This window comes from Lycium ferocissimum, chromosome 1 (assembly GCF_029784015.1).
Source record: "Lycium ferocissimum isolate CSIRO_LF1 chromosome 1, AGI_CSIRO_Lferr_CH_V1, whole genome shotgun sequence".
NCBI classification, from domain to species: domain Eukaryota; kingdom Viridiplantae; phylum Streptophyta; class Magnoliopsida; order Solanales; family Solanaceae; genus Lycium; species Lycium ferocissimum.
Window position 1 is genome coordinate 67965219 of NC_081342.1, and position 27874 is coordinate 67993092.

The 27874-nt window shown below is 34.6% G+C and overlaps 2 protein-coding genes across 5 annotated transcripts; one reads left to right on the forward strand and one right to left on the reverse strand.

Annotated features, from left to right (window-relative positions):
* Window positions 1-1611: 1611 nt before the first annotated feature.
* Window positions 1612-14812, forward strand: LOC132058181 (bZIP transcription factor 16-like). 4 transcript variants are annotated; one of them, XM_059450750.1, is made up of 13 exons: window positions 1612-1825; window positions 3806-3918; window positions 4556-4606; window positions 4706-4780; window positions 8776-8865; window positions 8958-9017; window positions 9613-9782; window positions 10169-10223; window positions 10619-10655; window positions 10747-11018; window positions 12454-12531; window positions 12609-12734; window positions 14397-14812. In XM_059450750.1, the coding sequence occupies exons 2-13, from the start codon at window positions 3844-3846 to the stop codon at window positions 14478-14480; spliced, it is 1173 nt and encodes a 390-aa protein (XP_059306733.1). In that variant the 5' UTR covers window positions 1612-1825; window positions 3806-3843; the 3' UTR covers window positions 14481-14812. The 4 variants fall into 4 exon arrangements, with proteins under 4 accessions (XP_059306733.1, XP_059306730.1, XP_059306719.1 ...); XM_059450747.1 differs by having other exon boundaries at window positions 1613-1825; window positions 3802-3918; window positions 4550-4606; XM_059450736.1 differs by having other exon boundaries at window positions 1613-1825; window positions 4550-4606.
* A 5525-nt stretch (window positions 14813-20337) lies between these two features.
* LOC132058209 (cellulose synthase-like protein D3) lies at window positions 20338-26815 on the reverse strand. Its single transcript, XM_059450759.1, has 4 exons — window positions 25971-26815; window positions 24495-25402; window positions 22682-23489; window positions 20338-22352 (listed from the first exon to the last, which is right to left on the reverse strand). The coding sequence occupies exons 2-4, from the start codon at window positions 25355-25357 to the stop codon at window positions 20604-20606; spliced, it is 3420 nt and encodes a 1139-aa protein (XP_059306742.1). The 5' UTR covers window positions 25358-25402; window positions 25971-26815; the 3' UTR covers window positions 20338-20603.
* Between the last annotated feature and the right edge of the window lie 1059 nt (window positions 26816-27874).

Genomic DNA, 27874 nt, shown 5'->3' on the forward strand with positions numbered 1-27874 from the left:
TTTTATGTGACACCACCTCTTTTCTCTGATTAGGTCACTTCTAATGTAGTAGACCGTAATAGTTTAGCTACCACAACAATGCCGGAGCATGGTATCAGCTCCAAAATCCCTTTACTCTCTTTTGCTAACTATAATTGAAAGTCTGTTGCACGAAAAAATGATAACTCAGCTGACAATAGGGGTAAGGTCTGCGTAAAACTACCCTCCTCAGACTCCACCTGCGGACTTACATTGGGTACGTTGTTGTTGTTATTATAAATGATAACTAACCTGATATCACATGTTAAAATTCACAAATAATGTAAAGATATTTATAGGTTGTACATATGACGGTTTGATTGGCTTTTTTGATGTACTACACCAATTATGTCCATCTCTTAAATATAGAAACCAAATCAAACCAACAAAATTAGTTTTTCGATCTCATTTTTTCTCACTTTTTCAGTTTGATTCAGTCTTTTTTCTAGTATAGTCTCCATAACACAAACACGTAACTAGTGCTTCCAAATACATTTTATTTATTATATTCAAATACAACAATATATTATTTTCTTCAAGAAAATAACATGAAATTAGAAATAAGTTACGACATTATGCTAAAATATAGTGTCACCGACGTTAAAAATTATGAAAACCCATAAAACAAGTAAGTAAAAATGTGAAATAATAAGTTATATTTTTTTTTTAAATCTTCATATAATGTCGATTTGGTTTGACTTTTTTATTAAATCCAAATCAAATTAATTATGGTCAAATTTTTCTTTTTAATATCAAGCTAAATCAAACAAAACTTATAGTCGTTTTTTTTCTTTCTGATTTAACTCGATTTATTGATTTTCTTTGAACACCTCTAATTAAGAGCATATATAACTTAAATCCTTTCAAGATTCGGTATCTCTAATTGCGTTGTTAAAAAATGTTACCTTAATATTTTTAAGACAAAGCTGAGAAACGAATCTACAAAACTATGCTAAAATTTAAAGAAATACTTATAAATTATATTATAAGAATAATTTTAAATATACAGTATTTAAAAAGTGGGTTGACTTTTTAAATTAAATTCAAATCAAATTAATTATGGTATTTGTTCTTTTCAATATCAAGCCAAATCAAACAAACTTACAGTTAATTTGATTCGATTTATCGATTTTCTCTGTACATATGTAATTTAAATAAATCCTTTCAAGATTTGTGATATTTTTTTTTTAATTTTCACCGGGTGTTCGGTACTCGCATTGATCCCGACCATATTCGATTCGCCATACGTATGCGCCTTCATTCAAAAGCGGTTAGTTTTATACCCAGGGCGAAATCCAAATCTAGTTGAGGGAGAAGCAACCCATGCGGCCATGCCTTCACCGCATCATTTTGGTGGTAAGATTTGTAAAATTATAAGTTTATATCTAATTGAGTTGTTAAAAAAATGACACCTAATCTGAGCCGTTGAAACGAGTCTATGATACAATCAGCAAACACAATCATCAACCAATCGAACAAGACAAAGCAAATCGAAACTTCACCTTCTTCATTTTTTTTTTCCTCTGCAAATCCTTCAAAACAAAAACAAAACAAAAAAAACACAGTTTGTTGACAAACAATCTCACAAACAAAAAGCCCAATCATCCTTAATTTCCCCAAAAATTTCTTTTTTTTTTAATCCCCAATTAATCTTGAAAATTTCAAGATTGTTTTTTTTTTTTTTGTTGCTAATTTTGAGGTATACCCAGATAGTTGGGTACTTAATTTTAACTTGGGGTTGACTGTAATTGGAGTTTTACTGCAGTTAAAGCTGACCCAGTTCTTCAGATTCATCAGTATTTTCATGGTAATTGAATTTACCATTATTGTAAATTTTTTGCCTTTTAGTTCACTTTTCATGTTGATTTTGTTAATGGGTGTTTTGGGTAGGTTTTTTTCTTGTTTATATAACTCTGTATGTTGATTCATCAAAATGAATATATTTAGCTGGCTTTGTATATTTTAGTTGTAACTAAAGTCATCATTAATTTCAATTCTGTGCCTTTTAGCTTATTTTTCATGTTGATTTTGTTAATAGGTGTTTTGGGTTGCTATTTTCTTGTTTGTTGATTCATCAAAATGACTATATTTAGTTGGCTTTGTATATTTTCATGGTAACTAAGTTCACCAATTATTTTAAATTCTGTACCTTTTGGCTTATTCTTCATGTTGAATTTGTTAATAGGTGTTTTGGGTTGCTTTTTTTTTTTTTTTGATAAAGGTAACATTGGGTTGCTATTTTCTTGTTTGTTGATTCATCAAAATGACTATATTTAGTTGGCTTTGTGTATTTTCATGGTAAATAAATTCACCAATTATTTTAAATTCTGTGCCTTTTGGCTTATTTTTCATGTTGATTTTGTTAATGGGTGTTTTGGGTAGCTTTTTTCTTGTTTCTTTTTAAACAGTGTATGTGTATTCATTGTCAAAAGGACTACATTTACACTAGCTTTATATATTCTGTGCCTTTTTGTCGTTTTTATCCCTAATTTATCTTGAAAGTTTCAATCTTTGATTGTTTTTTGCTAATTTTGAGGTATACTCAGATAGTTGGGTAGTAAATTTTAACTTGGGGCTGACTGTAATTGGAGTTTTACTGCAGTTAAAGCTGACCCAGTTCTTTAGATTCATTAGTCTTTTGTATATTTTTATGGTAATTAAATTCACCACTATTGTAAATTTTGTTCCTTTTTGGATTATTTTTCATGTTGAATTTGTTAATGGGTGTTTCGGGTCGCTTTTATTCATCAAAAAGACTATATTTATGCCGGCTTTGTATATTTTCATGGTAGGTAAATTGACCATTTAGTTTAAATTATGTGTATTTGGCTTATTTTTCATGTTAATGGGTGTTTTGGGTTGCTATTTTCTTGTTTGTTGATTCATCAAAATGACTATATTTAGCTGGCTTTGTATATTTTCATGGTAACTAAGTTCACCAATTATTTTAAATTCTGTACCTTTTGGCTTATATTTCATGTTTAATTTGTTAACTGGGTGTTTTGGGTAGCTTTTTTCTTGTTTGCTTAACATTGTATGTGGATTCATTATCAAAAGGACTGTATTTACGCTGGTTGTGGACCTAGTGCAACCCTTTTGGTTTGCATGTGTGAAATCAAATTAACATTGATGGAGCACTTTCCAGTATTCGAAATGGGTCGTGGAGCGGAGGTTTTGGATGACGCGTGGTTGAATATTAATTGCTTGATCGTAGATTCTGTACATGCGACGTGGACTTGAACTTTATGTTTTTTTAAGTCAGTTTTCATTTGAAAGTTTGGGATTGAGGCGTAGTTTTGAGTCGGTTTTCATTTGACACAGTTTCATTTGGGTTGTTGGTTAGAGTTATGCAAGTATTAGTAATGCAAAGATTAGTTATGCAGGGTATAGTTATTCATATTAGTTATTCCGTCTTCTACCCTCCATAAATAATATGGATTCCCTCATAACTTACACATGTATTAGTCATGCGGGATTGTAAACTGGTAGCCGAACACCGTACTTGGTGTGCTAAATTGTATACATAGCAATTAAAATGCTACCAAACATGGTTATAAGACCAGCAGCCAAACTACCCCTAAGTTAATAAGCAATTTGTTTGAATGGACACTTGGTGTTGGTGATCACTGCCTATAAGGTGATGTTTGACAATTTTATAGAGCCTTGTCTGGGTCTGTGGTATTTGTCTATTTGGTTATTTTTGACTATTTCACGTGTAGAGTTTTTGTTAGTTTGAAAGTGGCTTAAAACTGATTGTCTGATGAATATGTGTGTGTGTGCAAGACAGAATGGTTTGAGGAATTTTTGAAGCAGTGCAGTTGAGCCATGGGTAGCAGTGAGATGGATAAATCCTCAAAGGAGTCAAAGGAAGCAAAAGAGTCAAAAACTCCCAATTCGCAGGTAACTGTTGTTGGTGCTACGAGAGAATACTGTGTTGTATATGTAGCTGGTAAATTTGATATACGCCTGTGGATGACTCGGGTTGAGACATATAAACAACTTCCACATACTTTTGGCGCTGGTTTGGTGTTCAGTAATGGAGATTTCGTATCATAACAAAAAGCGATTTTTCCCTTGAACAAGTAATTTTTGTGTGAGTAGGTTTGGAGGGTGTTTGGCTAAGTTATAAGCTGGTGAAACTAACTTATAAGCTAAGTATTTATTTTCTTTAATTCTTAAAATATTTTTCCCAAAACAGAACTCCTAACTTCATCTTTCACTCTGTAGCTGTCATTCCTCCTTTTCTTTCCAAGGATACTTTTAAATTCATGATCTTTTGCAAAAACGTTAAGGGTAGTTTAGTCATTGTAACAAAAGAACAACTTATCAACACTTTTTGCCAAACACATCAACTGGTTATTAGCAGTTTCAGCACTTCTATCCAAACATGTAACTAGATTTATAAAATCAGTTTCACCACTTAAAAATGCTTTCAACATTTAAAGTTCATCAGCTATTTACAATCAGCTGATTCAAACGGGCTCTTAGTCATACCACCAATTAATGTATTTTGCTTCTTGACATTATCTAGGAGCAGGCTTCTACTACTACCGCTGGCCCAGTCAATCCAGATTGGTCTGGCTTTCAGGTTTGGTTGCCTCTGTAGCATGGTTTCTTCTCAGCCTTTTGTCTCGTTTATTGACATTTCCTTGTTGGTAACAAAAGGACATTGCTGATCATTATGCAGGCATATTCTCCTATGCCTCCACATGGCTATATGGCCTCAAGTCCTCAACCACACCCTTATATGTGGGGAGTTCAGGTATTCAAGTTTCACATATGGTGTGGCTTTGAGTCACGTGATGTTTTGAATTTCCTTCAAAAATCAGATCTACTAGCTGAATATAAGGCTAAGTTGATCATGGCTTCTTAATTTACTTATCTTATAAAAAAAATGATCATGGGCTTCTTATTGAGAAAGTGTTTAATTAAACATATCAGTCGCTTACTTGGTGCACATAGAGCTGTCTAAAGATATAATTTTTTATACTTATGAGCTTGAGGAGAAAAAGACCAAAATGGTCCTTAATGTAAGGGGTTGGACTATTTTGGTCCTAAATATATATAACCCTTTATAGAAGTAGTCCTTAATATATGCAAAAAGTGATCATTTTAGTCCACAACCCTAAAAACTAATGGTTTCTTCAGAACTAAATATAGCGGACATGTATTTCAAATGCATATCAGGTGGCTGCCATAAACACAAAAACACAGAATAAGCCTGCTGGCATACAAATCTTCCTCGATACGTGGGTAGGCGATAGAAGATTAAGATTTACCTTATTGGTTTTCCTGCAAGCTCTAGGCAAGATAATAGCAATAAATAATTACTTTTTTTGGGTTCTATGAACAGAGACCACCACATTTGGGGAAATGGGGATCTTTATTAGGAGACTTAGAACAAAGAAAAAGGAAAGGAAAGTTCAAGAGCATATTATATCTCCATCGATTGTTACCCATCTGAAGCTTTAGTATTCTTTTTTCCTTTTCTGTTTTCAACTTTTCATTTTTCTTTCCCTTTTTCCGTCTTTTTATCCATGGTAAGCTGCACAATTTGCAAGGTAAGTGAAATGGACAGGTAGGGACAATGGGTCTGTGGGTAAATATTGATGCAGAGAGAGGGAAATTTCTCTTGGTTGTGAAGAGGAAAGAAAATGAATCCTCAATATTGGTAGTGAATGATATGTTATCTTACAGCGGTGATGATGATTTTATGATATTGCTGGTGTATTCATTTGTATTTTGTGCTGTCAGTTGCACGTGAAGAGGATGGTCAAGTTTAGCAGATTTTTAACTTATGCCGTTTGTTAATAAGGTTATGGACTAAAATGATCACTTTTTACATACATTAAGGACTATTTCTGTTAAGGATAATACATTAAGGATAAAAAATAGTCCAACCCCTATACTTATGGACCATTTTGATCATTTTCTTTGAGCTTGAGCTATAGAGAGGTTTTGAAAGATGTTTGTCTTTTAACAAGGGTGATTTTCTAATCTCGCAGAACAGAATGTGATATGATGAGATAGATTGCAATAGAAACGAAGACAGGGAACGGGTTACCTACCGGCTACTGGGCAAAGCGAGCCCCGACTTCGAATAAAGATTGCCAGAGTTAACTTTGGTAGTCTAGCTCAAAAGTGAATTTAGATAGCCTATTTAGATTGCCCCTTGAAGGCCTAGTGGGGAATACCCAACCCTAGTAGGCGCTCCGGCACGCAGCCCTTCGCTACATCAATAACTCTTTCATACTTAAGTATCTCTATTTATTAGCTCAAGTAGTTCGGTCTGTCTATTCTATAACCCTGCTTTTCTACTACTGAAATTCATACTATGGAGTGAAGTTGTAAGGAAGATTCTGTTGATAAGGTGCTTCTTGATTCAATTATACACCCCCCGGATCCGCTAGCGTTAAATGGAGTAAGAAAGAGATGATTTGAGTTCCTTATATTTCAGTGGTTAGTTCACGATGATTGTGGCTCTATGATGATATGGTTTTTTGTTCTTGGGGATAAGAGTAATGATTAATTTGATTTTAGTATGGTTCTTATTTATCGGCTTGGTTTAGCACCTTTTTTCTGGTGGAGAAGGCATCTATTGTGGACAATATATAGTTCCTACTTTTTTTATTTGTTGATAAAATTAAGAGCATATTTTGTTGGCTTTGCACCTATAACTTTAATTGTAGAGCTATTTTGGGTAAAAATGATGTGCTAATATAATAGCACACATAATAATTGAATAAATTTAAATGAGAAAGGTTGCGGTATGCCTCAGTTGTCTTTTGATCAGCATTATTATAAATAATATGGCAAAGTGATTAACAAACTTGATTATGGGAAAGGCTTGAAATTTGAAGTTCGAACCAGTTAATAGGGTCAAAAGATATATCGAATTGTGGTTTTGGTATTCATTTATCATCAATTTCAATTTTAGTCCCACTGACATGCAAGCAAACACATATACTGTCCAATTAATAGAATTGGCATTTGGCCCTTCCTCTTAACTTATTTTATTTAATGGATTTTTAAATGTTAAACCATGGACAACTTATCTTTTATGTTAAGAGAGAGTTATTTTGTCCTTTATTCCTTAGTTTAAATCTAAAATCAGTAAATTTACCTCAGAGTAAAAACAACTGATTTTAAGAAAGCTTTATAGTAAAAAGGGTAGAATATTTATTTATCAAAGATCAAATACGCTAATCATATTTCACTGAGATCTAAGCTGGAATTTGTTAACGAGGGAGCAAATTCAGAATTATCCCTTTTGGATAGAAAAATATATTCAACTGTGTCAAATTAGTAAATATACTCAATGCTTGTCTAATACTTTTTAGGGGGGAAGAGTGAGTGATGTATTACTGTGATTATGGTACTATAGAAAAAAAAAAAAACAGAACAAGTGAGACGGGTCTTCTGTTGCATGTGTGTGTTTTACAAGCATGCTTTTATCATTCTTCTGTATTTGGATTTGGCTATCATGGAAATATGTAATTAAGTTGTTTGCTTTATGCACATCTCTACTTGCATGATTTTCCGGAGCGTGACCGATCTCAAGTCTCAAGTGACTAAACCTTGCTGCCTCAGGGGTCGTTTGGTTGCTGGTTAGGAAGTGAATTATTCATGTACTAAGACCAATGTAGTTAGTACCACTTTTGGTAGCATTTTAGTTGCTATGTATAAAATTCAGCACACCAGTACGGTGTTTTTGGTTACCGGTTTACAATCTCGCATAACTAATACATGTATAAGTTATGAGGGAATCTATGTATTATTTTGTTTAGGATAGAAGATGGAATAACTAATACCTGCATAACTAATCCCTACATAATTAATCCATGCATTACTACTACCTGCATAACTCTAACCAACAGCCAAACGACCCCTTAGTGCATTTTGAAGAATATGTTGGGTCAGTTTGCTACCACTTTGTGTTGATGTGCGCCTCATGAAACTTTCATGAGTGGAATTTAAGTAGCTTGCTCCAAATGAATTTTTGTCCGTTCAAGGTTCTCCTTGACTATCTTTATTCTTAGCTAAGTTGCCAATGACATGTCCTGATCCTAAATTATCAAGAAAACAAAGAGACTTGGTATAAATCCTGTAGTCTCGCTCAAGTGGTTCTTTGGGTAGTCCCCACCGTTTCTCAAATGTTAAAATGGTTAACCGACAGAACAATGCAAATTCTTCTTTCCAGACTGCAATATTGTGTATTGTACACTCTACCCTCCCCAGACCCCACATTGTGGGATTCTGCTGGGTATGTTGTTGTTGTTGTTGTTGTTGTTGTACTGCAATATTGTGTATTGTACACTCTACCCTCCCCAGACCCCACATTGTGGGATTCTGCTGGGTATGTTGTTGTTGTTGTACTGCAATATTGTGTATTGCACGATTGCCGGGAAACAAGAGCAATTGAGGCTTTTATTTCAAGTCCTAAGTTTCTCGATTGTTCTTCTGAGATCTAGATGAAGAAGTTTATCATATTTCTGTACAATAATTATGCTGATTTATTTTTAACTTCATCTCCATGGTTTGTCAAAGTGTAGAGATTGTTCTGATGAATCTTCAAGCACATGGATACTAGTGCCAAAATATAGTATTTCCATTGTGGGAATTATTTTTTAATCAGCAATTTTGTTGTGGTTTATATTTCCTTGGTTTAGTTTTTGGTTCTATTTTCACTCGCGATGATTCTACTCTTACAATTTGCTATCATGTTTCTTTAACGATTTGTGCTGGCTGTGTTTTCAGCAATTTATGCCGCCACCCTATGGTACTCCACCACATCCATACGTTGCAATGTATCCCCATGGTGTATATGCTCATCCATCTATGCCTCCGGTATAATCTTGTTGCTTGAGTGCATTGTCTTACTCTATGCATCTCAATTTTGATTTTGCTAACTAGAAACGGATATTTTCCAAATTGATCAGGGATCTTACCCCTTCAGTCCTTTTGCAATGCCTTCTCCAAACGGCGTCGCTGAAGCTTCAGTGAGTGCCTATGCTGAATATAAACAACTTTGCCCATGTAATCAATGCGAGAAAATGACAAAAACGGTCCTTTATCTTTGGTAGTAGGTTCAATAGTCCCTTAAGTATCACTTGAGCAGTATTGGTCCTTTAAGTTTGCCAAATGTGGACACTTTGGGTCTCCATCAGATATTTACCAATCTTTGATTGTTAAATTTAGTTGGAACTGTGGAAATTTTCTTTTACCTGAAATACCAGAAGTTTCCATCGAAATTCCAAAGATCGCAACATAAAAAACTACATCGATTTTTATTTTTTTTTGTTCAAAAAAAAAAACTACACAGAACACAAAAAAAGAAATAAAAAATAACTAAAATTAAACCTCAAAAAGTAGCACCAGACTCTTGAAATAGACAAAAAATAACATAAACTACAAAATCTAACAATCAAAGTTTGGTAAATATCTGACGGAGACCAAACGTGTTTACCTTTGAAAAACTTCAAGGACCAAGACTGTTCAAGTGATACTTAAGGGACCATTTTTGTCATTTTCTCTAATCCATGCTTTAAGTTTTTCCAGCTCTTATACTGCTTCTTTCATCTTTTTTTTGTGCAGGTTAGCAACCCTGGTAATGTCGAAGTGGATGGTAAGTCAGCTGAGGGAAAGGAAAAATTGCCGATTAAGAGATCTAAGGGAAGCTTGGGTAGTTTGAATATGATTACCGGGAAGAATAACGGACCTGGTAAGACATCTGGAGCATCTGCAAATGGAGCCTATTCTAAAAGGTATGGCCTCAACTGAATGATTCACGTGATCATAAAGAAAGATGTGGCTGTGACTGGTTTATGGTTAGAGCCGAGTCAACGGGAAATCTTCTTTACCCCAAAAATGAAATAACAAACGGGAGTTCATCTTAATCTTCTCAATTGTTACTATCCTTGTCTTCAAAGTATCTCAGACTCTTCTTTTGCTGGGAAAAGATACTCGCTGTCCAGGAATATATACTTATTGTTATTGGTTAGGTTGAGTACAAAAATATTTCACAGTATCGGATAAATTTAATATGTTTGTAGCTAATAATTATATTTCTATTCATGTGAGAATGTTTTTCTGCTTAAATTGTTTTAAATTGTTCATGAGGCTAAATACCTTTGCCAATTTTGAGTTGCAGTGCCGAGAGTGGAAGTGAAGGGTCAAGTGAAGGAAGTGACGCTCATTCTCAAAATGTGGGTATTTTATATTTTAACTTGGTTTATTTCAATAATTATATAGTAGAAGGTAGTGTCTTATTTCCTGTTTATGGAAAGTATAATATGTATAAAATATAGTGTCTTATTTCCTGTTTATGGAAAGTATAATATTTATAAAATATACTTTCCATCTTAAAGCATTGACTTTAGACTTCTCAGTGCTTTATAAAATTTTCAACGAAGTCATAGTTATGTGCCTCTGTGTGTGTGTATGTATACATATATTTTTCTTTATTTTTTTTAAAAAAATTTATGGGAAAAAGCATACTCATTGTTATTTCAGTATGTCCACTGGTCAGTCGAGCCAGTATTTGTGTGAAAAACACCTTTTTCTATTTGGTACTACATCTTTGTCGTCTTGATTTTGTTAGGAGTCACCGATGAATTCAGGAGGCAGGCAAGATTCAGGTCTGGTGATATGAATTTCCTTTGAATAACTGGTAACTATTTTGGAAATGAATATAGTTGATGGATAAGTACTATGATGTCTTTGCTACAGCTGACGCATCTCAAAATGGAAACGCTGCACATGGTTCCCAGAATGGTGCTCCTCATTCGATGATTAATCAGACAATGGCAATCGTGTCAGCTGGGGGGCCCGGAGGTATTCCTGGCGGCCCCGCAACCAACTTGAATATTGGTATGGACTACTGGGGTGCTGCCACGTCACCGTCTATTCCTGCAATGCATGGAAAGGTACCTGTTTCAGTTGCTGGAGGGTTGGTTACTGCTGGATCACGAGATAGCGTCCAATCACAGATGTGGATTCAGGTATCCTTTTTGTGAGTCTCCATTTGTTGAGCAATTTTTATTCATTAATGTATTTAGCACTAGGGGTGGCAAAATTAGCCCATGAAAACATGACCCGCCCACCCCGCTCAACTTTGGGCGGATCAATGACCTACTAAGTGTGTTTATTTTGATATACATCACAAAATATCTACATCTGTGAATCCAGCTGCAAAATACTAGCTTTTACAATTCAACGTAGAGAATCTGATTCACCAAGTGCTAAATAGGGGTGTCAAATGGGCCGGTTGGGCTGAATTAGGGCGTGTCAAATGGGCTGATCTGATTCACCACGTGCTAATTTAGAGAATGTGTTTCTGGACTTCTGGTTACATGAGAGAACTTTGAACTAAATGTTCAATATAGGCATCAAAGCACACTTGTGGGATCATTTTACTCACAGTGTATAGACGTTGTTATCATTAATGGCTTAATGTTAATGCACATATATTGCCTGGGATGGGTCAACTTGAGTTAGGATACGGAGTTGGAAGAGAATGCCAGGGGCCAAGATCTCTATGAATTCTATTATTTTGCTTCGTTCATTATGTGTTGAACAAAGGCAAAAACCTTAGTATTAAAAAATTACCCGTGGCTACCCAAGATCCCAGCATCACAATACCATATTTTTTGTCTAAACTGTGGAGTAATGCGCTTCTAATAAGGTGTAGCCCTTGCCATTCACACAGCACTTACCAGTCTTCTATGTTTTTTTTAAAGGGACTGCACATAGTAGCACATCATCTGATTTTTCTGCAGTCCATTTCTGTCAAACTAATGCTCAACTTTTCTTCCTTTTCAATTGAGGATGTTTCTCTTTTAACATGAGAAAATGACAAAAATGGTCCCTTATGCTTGATGGTAGGTTCAAAATGTCCCATAAGTATGCATTGATCAATTTTGGAGTTTGCTAAAAGTCAACACTTCTAGTCTCCGACAAATATTTGACAATTTATGTTCGTTAGATTTGACGTAAACGCTGGGAATTTTTTTTTTAACCATAAACACCAAGAAAGTTCCATAAAATCCTAAAATATGCAATATAAAAATTTGCGCTAGGCACTAAAAAATGTAAAAATAGCATAAATTACCCTTTAAAAAGCTGCTCCAGACTCTAGAAATAAATCAAAAATAGCAGAAACTACAAAAAATGTATCTTTAAATGTGAGTTCCTGCTAGTTTCCGTTTTTTCCGTAGTTCCCATTAGATCTAACAGATAGAGTTCGGTAAATATTAGACAGAGACTAAAAGTGTTAACTTTTGGCTAACTTAAAGGACCGAAATTGTTCAGTGCATACTTAAGGGACTATTTTGAACCTACCCTCAAACATAGGGGACCATTTTCTCCTTTTAACTTAGTGTTTCTTCTCTTTCTGGATAGATTAATGCATTGTCTTTCTTTTGCAATCGAGTTCAGGATGAAAGGGAGATTAAGAGGCAGAAAAGAAAGCAGTCCAACAGGGAATCTGCCCGTCGATCTCGGTTAAGAAAGCAGGTATAAATTATCCTTCAGTAGTTTCCTTTGTCAATGTCGATCAGCCCTGATTCCACTGTTTCTTTGGGAGCAACCAGGCAGAGTGTGATGAACTTGCACAGCGTGCTGAAGTTTTAAAGGAAGAAAATGCCTCTCTTAGAGCCGAACTGAATCGTATCAGGAGTGAGTTCGAGCAACTTCATGCTCAGAATGCATCTCTTAAGGTATTTCTCTCTACCCTTCTTTAGTTCACCCAACAGACAAATAAAAAAATAATAATAATAATAATAATAAAGTTCAGTGTAAATAGTTAGGATGAAAGATCAAAGGGATTATAGCATTTTTGGTCTCCAAGTAATTGGTAAATTCTGCTTTTGGTCTTTGTGATATATGATCCGGAATATTTAACCTTCAATTAGTTAAAATGTGTGTTTTGGTCCCTTGTAGAAAATATATTATGACTATTTATAGTACTACATTACCGTCAAATATGGAGTAACAATACGAACTTAACGTAACACATGAGTAATTAAGTGATGCAACAATTAATAATTACGGTAAATTTGTGAATATTCACAAGCAAAGAGAGAGAGAGATCAAAACACACAAGTTCATTAATTTGAAGGTTTAATGTGCTTATTCTGATATCATAAGGACTAAAATCAGAATTTATCAATAACCGGCGGACCAAAAGTGCTATTAACCCAAGATCAAAGTATAAATATTCGTCAGGGCTGAGTAATAGTCATGACAAATCCATCAATAATAGCGTGAATCAGAAACTCAAGGATGAAAGATCAGAGGATAAATGTTCTTAGCTGCAGAACCAACGAACTGTAATGTAATGTTTACTCGGTGTGCATGTGCTTTAAAGTTCTAAAAAGTAAATTCTTTAATTTCTTTAAACTTTATGTGTGTCTATCACCCTCTAATTGTGTTGAAGTAGGTCCTTTTCCAACTTCTCTTCTTTTTATCTCGCTCTTATAAAATTGTATTACAAGCTTTATGAAAGGGATAATTTCAGTAGCCTCCTTCAGTTTGACTTCGTAACACTAACCTCCCTTGTAATTTACAATATTGTTGAAGATTCCTTGACTGACTAAATGACAGTATCTATCGCGCTTATCCGTTGTTAAGGCCTTAAGGGTTATGATCAAACGATTTTCCAGTTGAATTAGTCCTGTCTAAAGTGTTGTCGCTGTCCCTTTACCTATACATCTTTTTCCATAAACAACTCCAGTCATACCACAGAAATTAAAATATAAAAAATGACTCAACTTTATTTGTGCGTAAAACTTCTGTCATGGATTTGGCTCTGACGGGTATGGGTTTTGATACTTCTTTCGATCAATTGTCTACTCATCACCCATTTCTGATCCTTCTGTGTTAAGAATACCAAGAAAAAAAAAGGATTTTTACAAAATTAATTAAACGAAGGGGTATATTAAAAAGGGAAAATAAGTCAAAGACAATATTTGTACATTAATTATAAATAGGTTAAATAAATTGTTACGAAAAAATTAAAACAAGGGAGGCAACCGTCATATTGTAAACCAAATGGAGCTTAGTGTTACGAAACCAAACCTAGAAGGAGGTCTCTGAAGTTCTTTAAAAGGTTCTGTAAACTTCATGTGTCTATCACCCTTTAATTGTTGAAGTTCCTATTTAACCCAACTTCTCTTCTTTCTGTCTTGCTTTCATAAAATCGTATTACGAGTCTCATAAAAAAGAATGAGAATTTGTAAAATATTGGACGGAGATGAGCTTAAATGGAGCGACTTGGTCAGTGAAGATTCATTTAGCCGACACCAACTTGTTCGGGATTGAGCCATAGTTATTATAGGGTTCTTTTTTAATGCTATGAGTCGTCGGATTTGATTTTGCAGGAGAGACTCGGGGAAGTTTCAGGTGAAGATGATCCAAGAACTACTCATCCTTCACAAACTGAGCCCCATCAGGGTGGTCAATGATGTTCTAGCTGCATTAATGTGGATTGAGGATTAGGAATTTAACCTAACAAACTTTGTAGTAGAAAAAGGGTTTAATTTGCATATTGACTAGTCTATAATTCGCGAAAAGCTCACCTTTTTTAGTATCAGGATCTGTATTATGCCCGACGTTGTCCATCGTTTCTCTGTTGGACCAATCTTTTATGGTCGAGAAACCTGGATGATATGTAGAGAATGTGATTGTTACAGTAGTTCTTTTCCAGCTAGGAGGTGTTCCTATTTTTCTCAAATTTGTATTTACTAATATTGTTGATGAGTTTGCTACACTGAAGACAATATTATTTCCTATCCAATTGATGATCCATGGGTTTTTTGCTTTGGTCACAAGAAGTGCTTCTTTGCTCGCTTGCAGCGCCTCTGACTCGATTTTATGCTGTAAGATTGAGTAACGTGACGAGAGCTGAAGCCAAGTTTCTTTGCTATGCTCCATAGATGTTTGACGTTTATTGTGGATTTTGGTTGTATTTGAATTCATCCTCTCATTAGGTAAAACAATATTAACAAGTATTGATACAATTTATTTAGTATGATGATGATACAAAATGGATTTAAATGAAAAAGTGGAGATTCATACGGTCGATCCCAACTTGTTATGGGACTGAGTTTGTTGTTGTTATTGTTAATGTGCTGATACAAATATTTGTATTTCAACCCTTTTAGTATTTCCTTCTAAAGCAACATTTTCCCTTCTACTTTTTTTAAAAAAAAAAAAAAAAAATTGTGAAACTCTATCTCCAACAACTTGCAAGTTTATAAAAAAAATTTGAATTAACAGTTCCTACATGAATTGATCCGATAATTTCTTATGTTTACATCACTTATTCTCTTTCTTGCATTTACTGGACAACAGTTTCAAATGAGAAGCATTCATGGGCAGCCATGGTGTGATCTCCATCAAATACTCGATGGTACTAGATTTAAGGAATTAGTGCACCCTTCAAAACAACACTACAACATTCCTTTGAAAAAATTAATCCATTCCAAGCATAGATGAGAGGTATTTAGTTCCATCACAGAAAATTATTTGATTTTTTTCTTTCAAAGAAAATCTGCGATACACCAGAACAATCGATTATCAGATTTAATAATTCCAAACAACAAATTCATCTCTTTAGCTATGTGCATTTGATATGGTTATTTACTTTGATTATAAAAGGAATCCTCCATCTGTCTCAAAATAAGTGTCACTTTATCAAAAAATAATTGTCTCAAAATAATTGTCACTTTAGAAATTCAACAAAAAAAAAAAAAAAAAAAAAGGTAATTGTTTCCAACTATATCCTTAATTCAAAAAACTACTTCTTAATAGTGCTCAATTCTCAAGAAGCATTTAATGTAATAGAGATAACTTAGCAAACTATACTTTATATTTATTATTTTCTTAATGGGCGTGAAATGAGCTAAAACGAAACTTATTTTAAGACGAAGGAAGTAATTGTTTGGGTCGTCTATCTACATACAATCTGGGAGCCGTGAAAGACAAGATTAAACCTATAAGATACTCCCTCCGGATCAAAAACAGAGTCCACTTAGCCTTTTTTTCTTGGATCAAAAAAAGAGTCCACTTAGCAAATCAAAAAAGAATTACACTTGTTTTTCCATATTTGCCCCTATTAAGTGTTATATGATCAAATTCCAATGCCTATTTAATTAGGGGTAGTTTAGTTAAATTACTTATTTTTGTCTAGGACTTATTATTTTCTTAAGGGGTGTGCAAATGACTAAGTGAACTCTTTTTTTGATCCGGAGGGAGTATTTGTTTGTCTTTTAAGTATTTTACACACCACTTGAGAAAGACAGTCTTAATCATAAAGATATTTGTCTAACCGACCCTTTAATGATCTCCGCTTAGACATACTTTAGGCCCTCACACTTTTGAGGCCCAACATTTTTTTATGGATAAATTTTTTATTTGATTTTCTCGTAGATAATATAAAAAATTGTAAAAAAAATTACAAAATTTATATAATAAAAGAAAGAAAGAAAGAAAAACTATCTACTTCTTAAGAGAAATATTTTATAACTTTGAATTAATCTACTCAAATTTTCATAGTATCAAAATAAAGTTTTTACAATATCCAAGGTAATGTATTTAAAACACACGGCTAACATCTTATTGATCCTCACTATTATAAATATTAATGTTACTATGTGAAGTAAAAGACAAACAAGTATGCAAAAATAAAAAGACAACACTATATTTTTTGACCCCAACTCTCATACCCGGTTAATATAAGCTATTAAAAAGATAAAGAGATAATTAGCAGAAACACCAAAAACATAAAAGAAAGAAAACGTTTCAGTTCATCCACAACGAAAATGTAAAGATTTGAGTATCAGTATTCAATTTCTAGCTAAGATTCAAACATACTAAATTGGCAGGTTATATATAATTACACTAATACTGAATGTACTCCCTCTGTTCACATTTACTTGTCCACTATTCCCTTTATAGATTTTCATTTTTACTTGTCAATTTTCATATATCAAGGTAAGACAAAAAAAATTTCCATGTTTTACCCTTAACAGTTATTACTCATTTCAAATCATTTCCCAACTCCAATACAATTATACACAATTTAATAGAGGTATTGTGGTAAAATACCTATCTTAATCATTGTTTCTTAAACAGCGTGAAAAGTCAAAACTTGACACATAAAAATGAACGGAGGGAGTAATATACTAATACTAATACTGATAGACTAAATGATTCACTAATCCTAGGTGTGCCTCTTGTATAGTTGGCAATAAGGTGTGTTTGTGAAGATAAATGCCATCAACTGACGAGAAGAAATCTGAATACAGAAAAATGGTGCAAGTATATACAAAAACACACATCTTAGAGTGGTTAGAAAAGGTGGAAATCAACCAAAGAGATGAATTTTTTCAGAGCACGGTTGAAGAGGCAAAAATATTCAAAGGAAATATATTTGGTGGAATGATTAAGATTCTGAGGGAAAAATATGCAAATATAACAGATTTAAGAAGACAAATAGCACTAAGAGATGATGTGCGTTTCTAGTAAGTATCCTTAATTATATCAGTATTAGTATTAGTTTAATTAGTATATTATATTCATTTCCACAACGAAAATGTAAAGATTACATAGGTCTTGAAAGGAAAGGAAAAAAAAAGAGAGAGAGAGAGAGAATTAGAAGCTACTAGCTGGAGAAGAACAACAAAACTTGAATCGGAAGAAACACAAATGAAGAGACATTTGGAAAAATGTATATATTAACCAAACACAACATACATAAAATGGAGAGAAAAAAGAATGAGTTTTCCTAGAAAAAACACACAACAAGAAATATACATTCAATCTTTTGAAGCAACAAATAAACTTTTTATCGATTCACCTCTATAATTTGAAAGAAAATTATCCCAGACAGTGATTAACTTCTTCATTCAAATCATCATCTCCATTTTCTTGGTTGGCATCAACACCATTGACATTAACTTTTCCATTGATTTCTTGGAGATTCAGATCAATGGCATCAACACCATTACCATTATTTTCTCCATTAATAACATCTTTCAAATTTATATTTATATAAAGGGTCAAAAATGCCCTTTTACTTTGAAAAAAGGGCTAAAAATATCCTCCGAATTAATTTTGGGTCAAAAATACCCCTCTTGTCATTAAAGTTTTCAAATATACTCCTTTCTTAACGGAAATCCGCAACATAACCCGATTTCATTTTTAAACCCGCTCTATATAAAAACGACCCAACTACATAAAAAACTCATATGCGACCAACTTGTTCCCGAGTCCTACATCTGGAGCCACTAGGCACAGGAGCGGGCAACCCATGTGTGTTTTTTATTTAGTTGGGTCGGTTTTAAATGGATCGCGTTTAAAAATGTAATATATATGTATATATATATATATATATATATATATATATTTGAAAACTTTAATGACGGGACGGGTATTTTTGACCCGAAATTAGTTTTGAGAATATTTTTAGTCCTTTTCCCTAAGTAGAGGGGCATTTTTGACCCTTTTCCTTTAGATTTGCCCAAAAACCGTAATTATTATTTATGTCTTGCAGAAAAGCATTATTATTAGGGTTTGGAGGGTTTTGATCAAACAAATCATCCATACAACATCTAGTGGCGAAACTAGGATTTTCACTAGTGGGGCTCAAAATTTGTGGAAGTGAACACACGAAGAAAACGAAGGGTTCAATATCTACTAAATATACATAAAAAAATAATTTTAATCATGTATAAACAGTGTAATCATCTACTAGTTTGGTTTGGAGTTCGATGTCCACCTTCAAAAAATCGAAACCGAAATAGCCGAACCGAAGTTTGATAAAACCGAACCGAAGAACCGAACGCCCACCCCTATACTCTGCAACTTCAACTTCTCTCAAATTATCATGGCAGAAAATATAAACATACAAATTGGATTGCCTTTACATGAATACATTCGTAATGGTGATGATGTTGTCGGGGCAGAGTCAGGCATAGGCAAATATGTTGGTGGTTTTACTTTCCTAATTTAAGAAATTCAATCAACTCGGGATCTAACGCGATTCATTACTCGTTGTAAAGATGAAAAAATATATTCGTGAAATAAGCACATCAAGGCCTCCTTTAATTTAGTTTTTCAGAAATAACCCTTCAACTTTCTTTTTACGTTCTAATTCATGTGCAAACATTTGATTAAATGCGGAATTTAACAAAAAAAAAAAAAGATTTTATTACGTATTAAATGTGTAATCTAAAATATGTCATATACTTTTGTGTGAGTATAAACTATTTTACAAAGATTTAAGAGTGAATGATAAGTTTAAAATTTAATTATTTTTAATAAAAAAAGGAAAACATTTTTTAAACATGATAATAAAGAAAGTACGGAAAATGGTCAAAAATACCCCTGAACTATTCAAAATAGATCATATATTCCCTCCATGGATGGCCACGTGGAAGTTTTTTTACACGTGAGCATGCGCCGTCAGCTTTTCAACTGGTCCGTTAACGCGAAGGGTATTTGTGGTCCTTTGGATAGATGAAGTGGGTATTTTTGCTAACAAATGCAAACGGAGGGTATATATGATCTATTTCGAATAGTTTAAGGGTATTTTTGACCCTTTTCCGAAGAAACAACAATGTAACAAATGATAATTAAAAGAATCAATTTCACTATTATATTTTGAGGCTCTGATTACAAAGAATGTACTATAATATGTGTTATTCTTCCCTACGAACGTCGAGTCAAAACCATAATACCTCCCCATAACAATCGATCCCCTCATCCACTTTCCTCACATATCAAGAATACAAATCAAGAAAAGAGAACTAAAAAGAATAATTTTGAATTGATTGTGGAATAGGCTATAGTTTTGTTACTATGCCAGTAGAAAAGTTTTAAGGGGAACTGAAATGAACCTCCAATTTCAGTGCTACCTTGAGGGGGTTAATTGAAACTCAAAGTAGAGAAATGGTGATGGCGATAAGCGTGGACAAAACAAAAGCGATCCCTTTGCTTGTAAATATTTGACTAAGCACCTTCAATTAATTGAAATGTGCACTTTTGATCCATTTACGTGTGAATACCCACAGATTTACCATAATTATGAACTATTCCGCAATCAATCACAATGTGTCATATTAAATTTGTATATTCCATATTTGATGGTAATTAGTTCTGGAAAAATAAGGTTCCAAGTATAACATAGTATTTCCTATATAAAGGGGCCAAAAACGCACATTTCAATTAGTTGAACGTTAATTGTGTTGTCATATATCACAGGTACCAAATCAGGATTTTCGAATAATTCAGGATCAAAAATGTTATTATCCCTTCAAGAGAAACAAAAAGTATACAAAGGATAGTTAAAAGAATCAATGTCACTAGTGTATTTTGAGGCTCTGATTACAAAGAATGTCTTATATGTGTTATTCTTCCCTATGAACATTGAGATCAAAACAATAAAAACTCCACATGACAATCAATTCCCTTGTCCACTTTCCTCACATATCAAGAATACAAATCAAGAAAAGAGCACTAAAAAGAATAATTTGAACTGATTGTGGAATAAGCTGTAGTTTTCTTACTATGCCAGTAGAAAAGTTTCAAGGGAACTGAAATGAACCTCCAATTTCAGTGGCACCTTGAGGAGGGTTAATTGCAACCCAAAGAAGAGAAATGGTGATGGCGATAAGCCCGGACCAAACGAACACGATGGTTGGTGTCCTTCCTCGTCGTCCCATCAGTCCTTTCGCGAACGGATATAGATGAGCCAACACCCAAAAACTGAAGAAAACGCCTCCTAACAAACGACTCCATTGTGGTATCGTGCTATATATGGTCCGACTAAAACCAACTGCTATTGCGACCAGGTTAACCATCATGATTGTAATAGGTGGAATCATCAAGGATGTCCATTTAATGACATAGAGATCTGCGTACTCATCGTCGTTTTCATCACCTGAAGATTTCGAAGTCAGAGTGAAAGAAATCTCAATGCCAGCAACAACTTTTAACAGCCCTTGAAGCACAGCAGCAAGATGTGCACTCGTGCCTCCGATTAACCAAAATTGCTCGTTTCTCCACCATTCTTCTAAAGTGATCCCGGACCACTTGATCTCAAGGATAGCTAGCATGCAGAGAGTTAATGAGATGACAAGGAGATACACGAGAAAGGTGATATTAAGGCTTTGCACGATGAATTGACCAGAGAAAAGTGAGAGTGCCGGGAGGAAGCAATAGACGATAAGGAATATCGAAGTGAACGGGTAGATCCCAACGTTGAGGTAAGCAATCCGTTGTAAAATCTTCATCTTCGGACTAGCCATAAAAGCATTGTTCCGCGAGAAAAAGATCTCAACGGAACCAGTAGCCCATCGTAGGACTTGGTGAAGCCTGTCAGTTAGATTGATAGGTGCAGTGCCACGGAATGCATCTCTTTTTGTCACACAGTATATAGATCTCCAACCCCTATTATGCATCCTGTAACCCGTTACCACATCTTCAGTAACGGACCCGTAAATCCATCCAACTCGATTGCCCCATTCGGTTTTGTCTTCGTACCAACACGATATGACACTGACCGCTTCAGCAACAGTGGAAGCATCAAGAAGCTCTCTTGGAATAGTTAGTGCACCGGGAGGTCGTCCGTGTTTTACAGAAGGGTGATCAGCGAGAGGTCTACCTTGGAATTCAGCCACCGGGATTGAATCAATGAGGACGCTAGAGTTACCGAATCTTTTAGGAAAAGCAGCAAGATCCATTTCATCATCATCAATGTCTCCCATTCTAAGTGCCCTCTTTTCGTCAGCAACACTGGCCTTACTCTTGCGCTGCCCAAAGCAACAGCTGCAGCAACCAGGGTGGCGGTCCTTTGCTCGTGGTGGGTCAAACCCGTAAAGAGCAGTCCTACGGAAGAGGCAACCAGTGCCCACATAAACCGGACCTTGAAGTCCATCCAGGGCACGCATATTCACATCAAAGAAAACGGTATTGTGATTTGCATACCGATCAGAGGGATCAATCCCCTCAAACCGCTGAGGAAACTGGACATAACAAATACGATCCCCACCCCGGTCCATCATAAAACACATGCCCTCCCTTATTGCCTCTGAGTTGTAGATGTAGTGATCACAATCAAGGTTCAGAATAAACGGGCCATTAGACATGATAGCTGACGCTCGGACCAATGCATTCATGGCTCCGGCCTTCTTGTTGTGATCATACCCGGGACGCTTCTCACGAGAAACATATACCAGCATGGGGAGCCGAATATCAACTTCCGTAAAATCAATCATACTGCCATCAGCAGCTGTACCGTGCATCGATTCGTCACTTGGAGGTTTTAACATCACCTACAGTTCATAAGTAAACCAAAATGTCAAAGCAGTGTAATTATTGTGAGTACAAGACATACAAGCAGCAGAATTGATGACCCGACAAAAAACCTTAATCCGTGCGGTTAAAAAAGGGGTTTTTTCATTTTTTGCTCGTCATCCAAAATTAATTACAGGTTCTAGCCAAAATATACAAAACCTATACACTGATTGTGTATATTATATGTAATTTTATGTTTATTTATACTTGATATACGAAACATATACATTTACCGGCTATTATGTTTTAAGGCGGTCCAAAAATGTAATCTCTCTTAAAATAATGGGATGCCAAGCATGATCAATACCTGTATGATTCCTGCATGATCACCCCGAGAGTGCTCGGAAGCAGTTACCATCCAAGTTCCGGGCCAGTGAGTTCCATCCGCCATCCAAGTGGCCTTAGTTATCTTGATAGGTTCCAAAGGTTCGTCCCCAGCTCTCTCTCTTTGAAGCTTCAAAGCTTTGATTTCCTCTCGAGCATTGTAAGCATCAGAACGCCGACGAATAGAATCAGGAAGGCCGTTGATTCGAACCTTAAATTCATCATATTCACGCTTCACACGTCTACGGTCCTTGACGAAATCTTGACGTACTTTGTTCTTGTAAGGGTCTTTCTTCAAGCTGAAGTAACTCTCCGGGTTCCTCGGTTCGATATCATGTTTACGACAAAACGGGACCCAAATGTTGGCAAAACTTGCAGCTTCCGCCATCGCTTCAAAGGTCAAAAGAGCGCCTCCATCGTCGGATACATAGCAAGAAAGTTTTTCCACAGGGTAATCAGCAGCAAGAATAGATAGTATCGTGTTTGATGTAACGAGTGGTGGCTCTTTCTCGGGATCTGCTGTAGAAACAAATACATCCATTCCTGGAAGATCAGATTTTCCAGTGGGATTGGTAGGGGTAGGAGTTTCAAACTTTTCTTTTAGTACATTAAGATCAGTAGCACGATTGATTGGGCATAACTTTGGAAGCTGGTCAAGCAGCCATGATATTGCAAACCAAATCTCACAGATTATGGACATATACCATAGCCATATAGCATCAGTGTTGGGATGGCTGACCCTCCATTGAAGAAATAATCCAAGTATAACGACACGAATTAAAATCAAAAGCCTGTAAAATATGGAGATATGTCAAGACAGCTTCTCAAACATCTTGAAAATAACCAAAAAAAAAAAAACATATGCTAACATCTAAATCTGTAAATTTCAAGATATAAGCACATGAACAGATTGGACATCGAAGTCGTTCAATACTAAGAGCTCGTTTGGACATGAATTTTTTTCAAAAAAATAAATTAATTAAAACAGCGTTTGATTATACATTGAAGTGATCTGTTGGAAAAAATAATCGAACATGAGTTTCAAGTTTGAAAAGGTAATCTTGACCAGTTTTTCCACTCACTTTTTTAAGTTAAATGCATGTCCAAACAGAACTTTAACTTCCAAATATCCTTTTTTCAACTTTTTTTTAAATATCAAATTTTTTATGTCCAAACGCTTACTAATATTAATAAAACAATTGCAGACTTAGTAAAGAGATCATTATGCATTGGACAATCAACCTAAAGCTTAGCGAGTATGAAAATATATTCGAAAAAGGCAAAATAGTCCGATCTTGTCTTTCAAACACGCTAAGCCTTAAGAAACTAAATATACAGCATACTAAAAATGGCATTGATAGATCACATCAAGAAACACATTAACCAGAAGTTGACAAGTTAAACAATATGTCCCCTACAAGTTATTCAAGATTGATCAAAGTATAATACAGTAAGGAAATATTACGTGACTGTTTTTGAATTGTTTTTCCTCAGAAAGAAAATATTGGTACACAAAACTGATTTAGCTTCACTCATGGAGTGAAGAGGCAATAGTAAAAAATTAGGGGCAGAGCCAAACAAGTTGAAAGAACAAGGCACTATGCAATTATATTTTAAAGTTATTCGTCTAGTACAGTCAAACCTCTCTATAGGTAAAAGAATCTGTTCCGCTAAAAAATGGCTTTTATAGTTAAATATTGTTATAAGGTGACTGTTACAGAGAGGTCCTAAATTAAATGTACCAGAAAAGACAAAAAAGTAGTTGTTGAAACTACTTAGGAACAAGAAATTATTACCGGTATGGGCTGAGAACTGCAGCAGGTATCTTCAGCTTACGCGTAAGTGGCCTCCATGGCTTGTTGAGAAGTTCAGAATGCTCACCAATATCATCATCATCTTTACCATTCCCAAATCCCTCATCCTGTGGCCATATAGCATTCCCATATCCATATGTTCCTTTCGTCTCGAACAACCATCTATTATGATCGAAATCCCCTGTTTGACTCCTCATCAACCCTGAATCGCTCCTTATTATGGCAGACTTATTAGCTGATCTCATCATAGATAACATCCTTTCGTTTTTAGACATCCCAACGTTCGAAGGCAATGACAAAGGTTGTCTAGAGGGATCCACGGAATTCTCAGCCAAATCCGTGTTCTTGTAAAGCTCTTTACAACCGGGACAAATCCCATCTCCTATTTTGACAGCGTCAATATAACAATCGCGACAAATTTTGAAATCACATTCGCAAGGAAGGACATCTTCACCCCTCCCATCACTCATGACCTGTCCATCACAACCTTGTATAGCACAAGAAGACCCTTTAGTACCAGCCATTTGAGGATGGTTGGCTTCCGAGTCAATCACCTTATCCATCAAATGTGCACGAGTGGCACTGTTATAACCACCACTAAACAAGGAATTTGACACATACTGTTCTTCAACCCTCCGTGAAATGGATGGATCGGAGGGTTGATTATCAGGTGTCGGAGGCATATGCACAGTGTAGTTTGCAAACTCAAGGCCGCTAATTTCACTATCCAGTGAGTCCCTAGATAAGTTTACATATCGACCCGAGTTAGTCCTCCTTGCAAAGGTCACGCCCAGAGGCTTACCTTGTTGTGGGTCTAAAGGAGGTCTGAAGGATCTTTCAGCCATTTTTTGCTAAAAGTCAAGCAAACAAGATTTCACCAGAACCTGATACTGCACAAGGAAAATGAAGTAAGCAGAAAATTTTAGCTAGCTGTAAGGTTTCACAATCACTACTAAAAGAACATGAATTAGCGACTGACATACTGTAGCTAAACCTATTTAGCGAAGGATTATCAGAAAATTCGGTTAGCTATGAGCGATTTAGCTATGGATTAACGATGAAGTTCAAAGCTAATTCCAGTTTTTCTTTAGTGAATTAACACATCATCTGAAACAGCTAAAAGAAGAGTTGGGAAGGGCCAAAATATTTAAACATCTTTTGCATGTCAATAGAATATGAAAAAGTAAAATTATGATACAACTCTCTTCCTCTTCCTCTATTTCCCAAGCCATTCTATCTTTTCAATTTATTAAATATTGGATCTTTTATCCAAAACTACGTTGCTCAGACTCTCCAAAAATGCAGCAGCAATCATCTCAGATACTCCAAAAATGCACTACTTTTTGGAGGCTTCGACACGCAACCCCTCTCTGTATTTTTGAAGAGTCTGACCAACACAGAATTCCAAAACACTAGAAAAAGTATAAAATACAACAACAATCACACATAAAAAAGTACCTATACTCCTGATGAGGTAAACAGCAAGAGCAAAGGATCAAAATTTTCCTAACACCATATCCAAGAAAGCCCAGAGTTTTTTTCAGAAACCAACGGAAGAATGCAAGTTCAAATAGACATTCATCTGATTCTTCCAATACAAATCAACAATTGATAGACATATGAACTATATTGTTGATATGTATAAGTGGAGAGATATGTGACCTCCACTCCTTGTCCAAAACTATATAAACAATACCAACAAAATCTTATAATATATACTTATAATACTAAAACTATCTGCCTACCAAAGGCGTGTATAGAAACATTCAAAGCAAATGCTAATAAAAAATTCAAGATTCACAACAACATGCAGCAGCACAAAGATACATGTTTTCAAACATAACATATTACAACATGGGGTCCCATCAAAATGTTACAACTAGACGTAGTCTTTGATTATCCAATAAAATTAACTATTCTTAATTAAATAATTAATAATCTAGACTAAACCATATATCCTCATCACCATTTTCCTCTCTCAATGTTTCTCCTTAAGTCTCAAATATTGAAAAGATTGAGTCTTTTTTGAAAATAATAATAATACTTTAATTAGTAGTTACCAACCTTAGCATTAAAAAAACAAGAACCCCATCACTATTTTCCTTTCTCTTGAGTTTCAAGGATTGTAAAGAATGAGTCTTTTTGAAAAGAAAAAAACAACTTTCAGTTACCAACCTCAATATTGAAGGAAAAAAAAAACAAGGAACTCCAAATGAGAAAGATTCAAACTTTACAAAGAAAAATATATAAAGACTCAATTTTTAACACCTTTTAATGTAGCAAATATCAGCCAGCAATATGACACACAAAAAAAAAAAAAAGACACAATATAAAGTATTCAAAGGTTCAAGAACTTTGTGCATATATATGTTTAAGTTAGAAAGGAAAGTTAAAAGGCTGAATAAATGAGTCTCCTTTTTTAAGGACATGTAAAAAATAAATTCCTTTTTTGGTGATCTGATGGAATATTTTTACCTTATGTGTATGTAGTTATTATTAAGAGTTTATTAGGCAATTTATTATGAAGAGAATGTGTATTTAATGGTGTCTATTAAAGATGTTCATATGAAACTTTTACTGCTGCTTTATCTTCTTTCTGAATGTGAAGAAAAAGAACATTAAAAAAAAAAAAAAAAGTTTTGGGGTGTTAAAAGTAATTAACGGGAATTTAGGGGGTCTGTCTGAACACGCTTTACGCGGTGAAAAGAGGTTGAATGTTCTGTTATGGGATATTTTTCGCAATCTTTACAACTGGAACCAGTTAATTAGGAAAAGATTAGTGTAAATGAAATAACAAATACTGGTGTTTAAATTATTTATTAAAATAAAAAACTAGTTACCATTTTCTTTCGACTAATAGCTTGTTTGGCCAAGCTTTTACAATCAGTTTATTTTGAAAAGTGTTTTTTTTCAAAAGTACTTTTGTCGAAAAGCAGTTTGTGTTTGGTCAATTAATTTAAAAAACACTTTGAAGCAACAATTAGTGTTTGGCCAAATTAAACTCAATTATTAACATTTGTGTCTTAAACAATTATGCACTACGAGTAGGGATGGATGCAATACATGGGCTGCATGTTTTCGGAATCCGATGTTTTCGACACTGAACATAGATATGTACGTGACAATCTATCAAAAGAATTTAATAAATACTAAATTTGAATCCGTAATTTTAAAAATAAATTCAGTACTAAGAATTCAATAAGTTTAAATTTTGAAATCATTTTGTACGAGAAAGTAGTTATGACAAGAGCCCAAACTCATGCAGAATTCATGAATGCAACATTTGAAGTAAATTTAGGGTCAATATGTACACATAATCCATAAATGTTACCAATAACAATGAATTCAATTGTACTTCAACC

What these genes read in the sequence shown, in the direction of transcription:
- LOC132058181 (XM_059450747.1), top strand. Translation starts at nt 3,844, where the DNA reads ATGGGTAGCAGTGAGATGGATAAATCCTCAAAGGAGTCAAAGGAAGCA. An exon ending in CTTATATGTGGGGAGTTCAG is followed by an intron (nt 4,781 to 8,775) that starts GTATTCAAGTTT and finishes CTGTGTTTTCAG; the next exon opens with CAATTTATGCCGCCACCCTA. An exon ending in CTCAGAATGCATCTCTTAAG is followed by an intron (nt 12,735 to 14,396) that starts GTATTTCTCTCT and finishes TTGATTTTGCAG; the next exon opens with GAGAGACTCGGGGAAGTTTC.
- LOC132058209 (XM_059450759.1), bottom strand. Translation starts at nt 25,357, where the DNA reads ATGGCTGAAAGATCCTTCAGACCTCCTTTAGACCCACAACAAGGTAAG. An exon ending in GCAGTTCTCAGCCCATACCG is followed by an intron (nt 23,490 to 24,494) that starts GTAATAATTTCT and finishes CATATTTTACAG; the next exon opens with GCTTTTGATTTTAATTCGTG. An exon ending in ATCATGCAGGAATCATACAG is followed by an intron (nt 22,353 to 22,681) that starts GTATTGATCATG and finishes TATGAACTGTAG; the next exon opens with GTGATGTTAAAACCTCCAAG.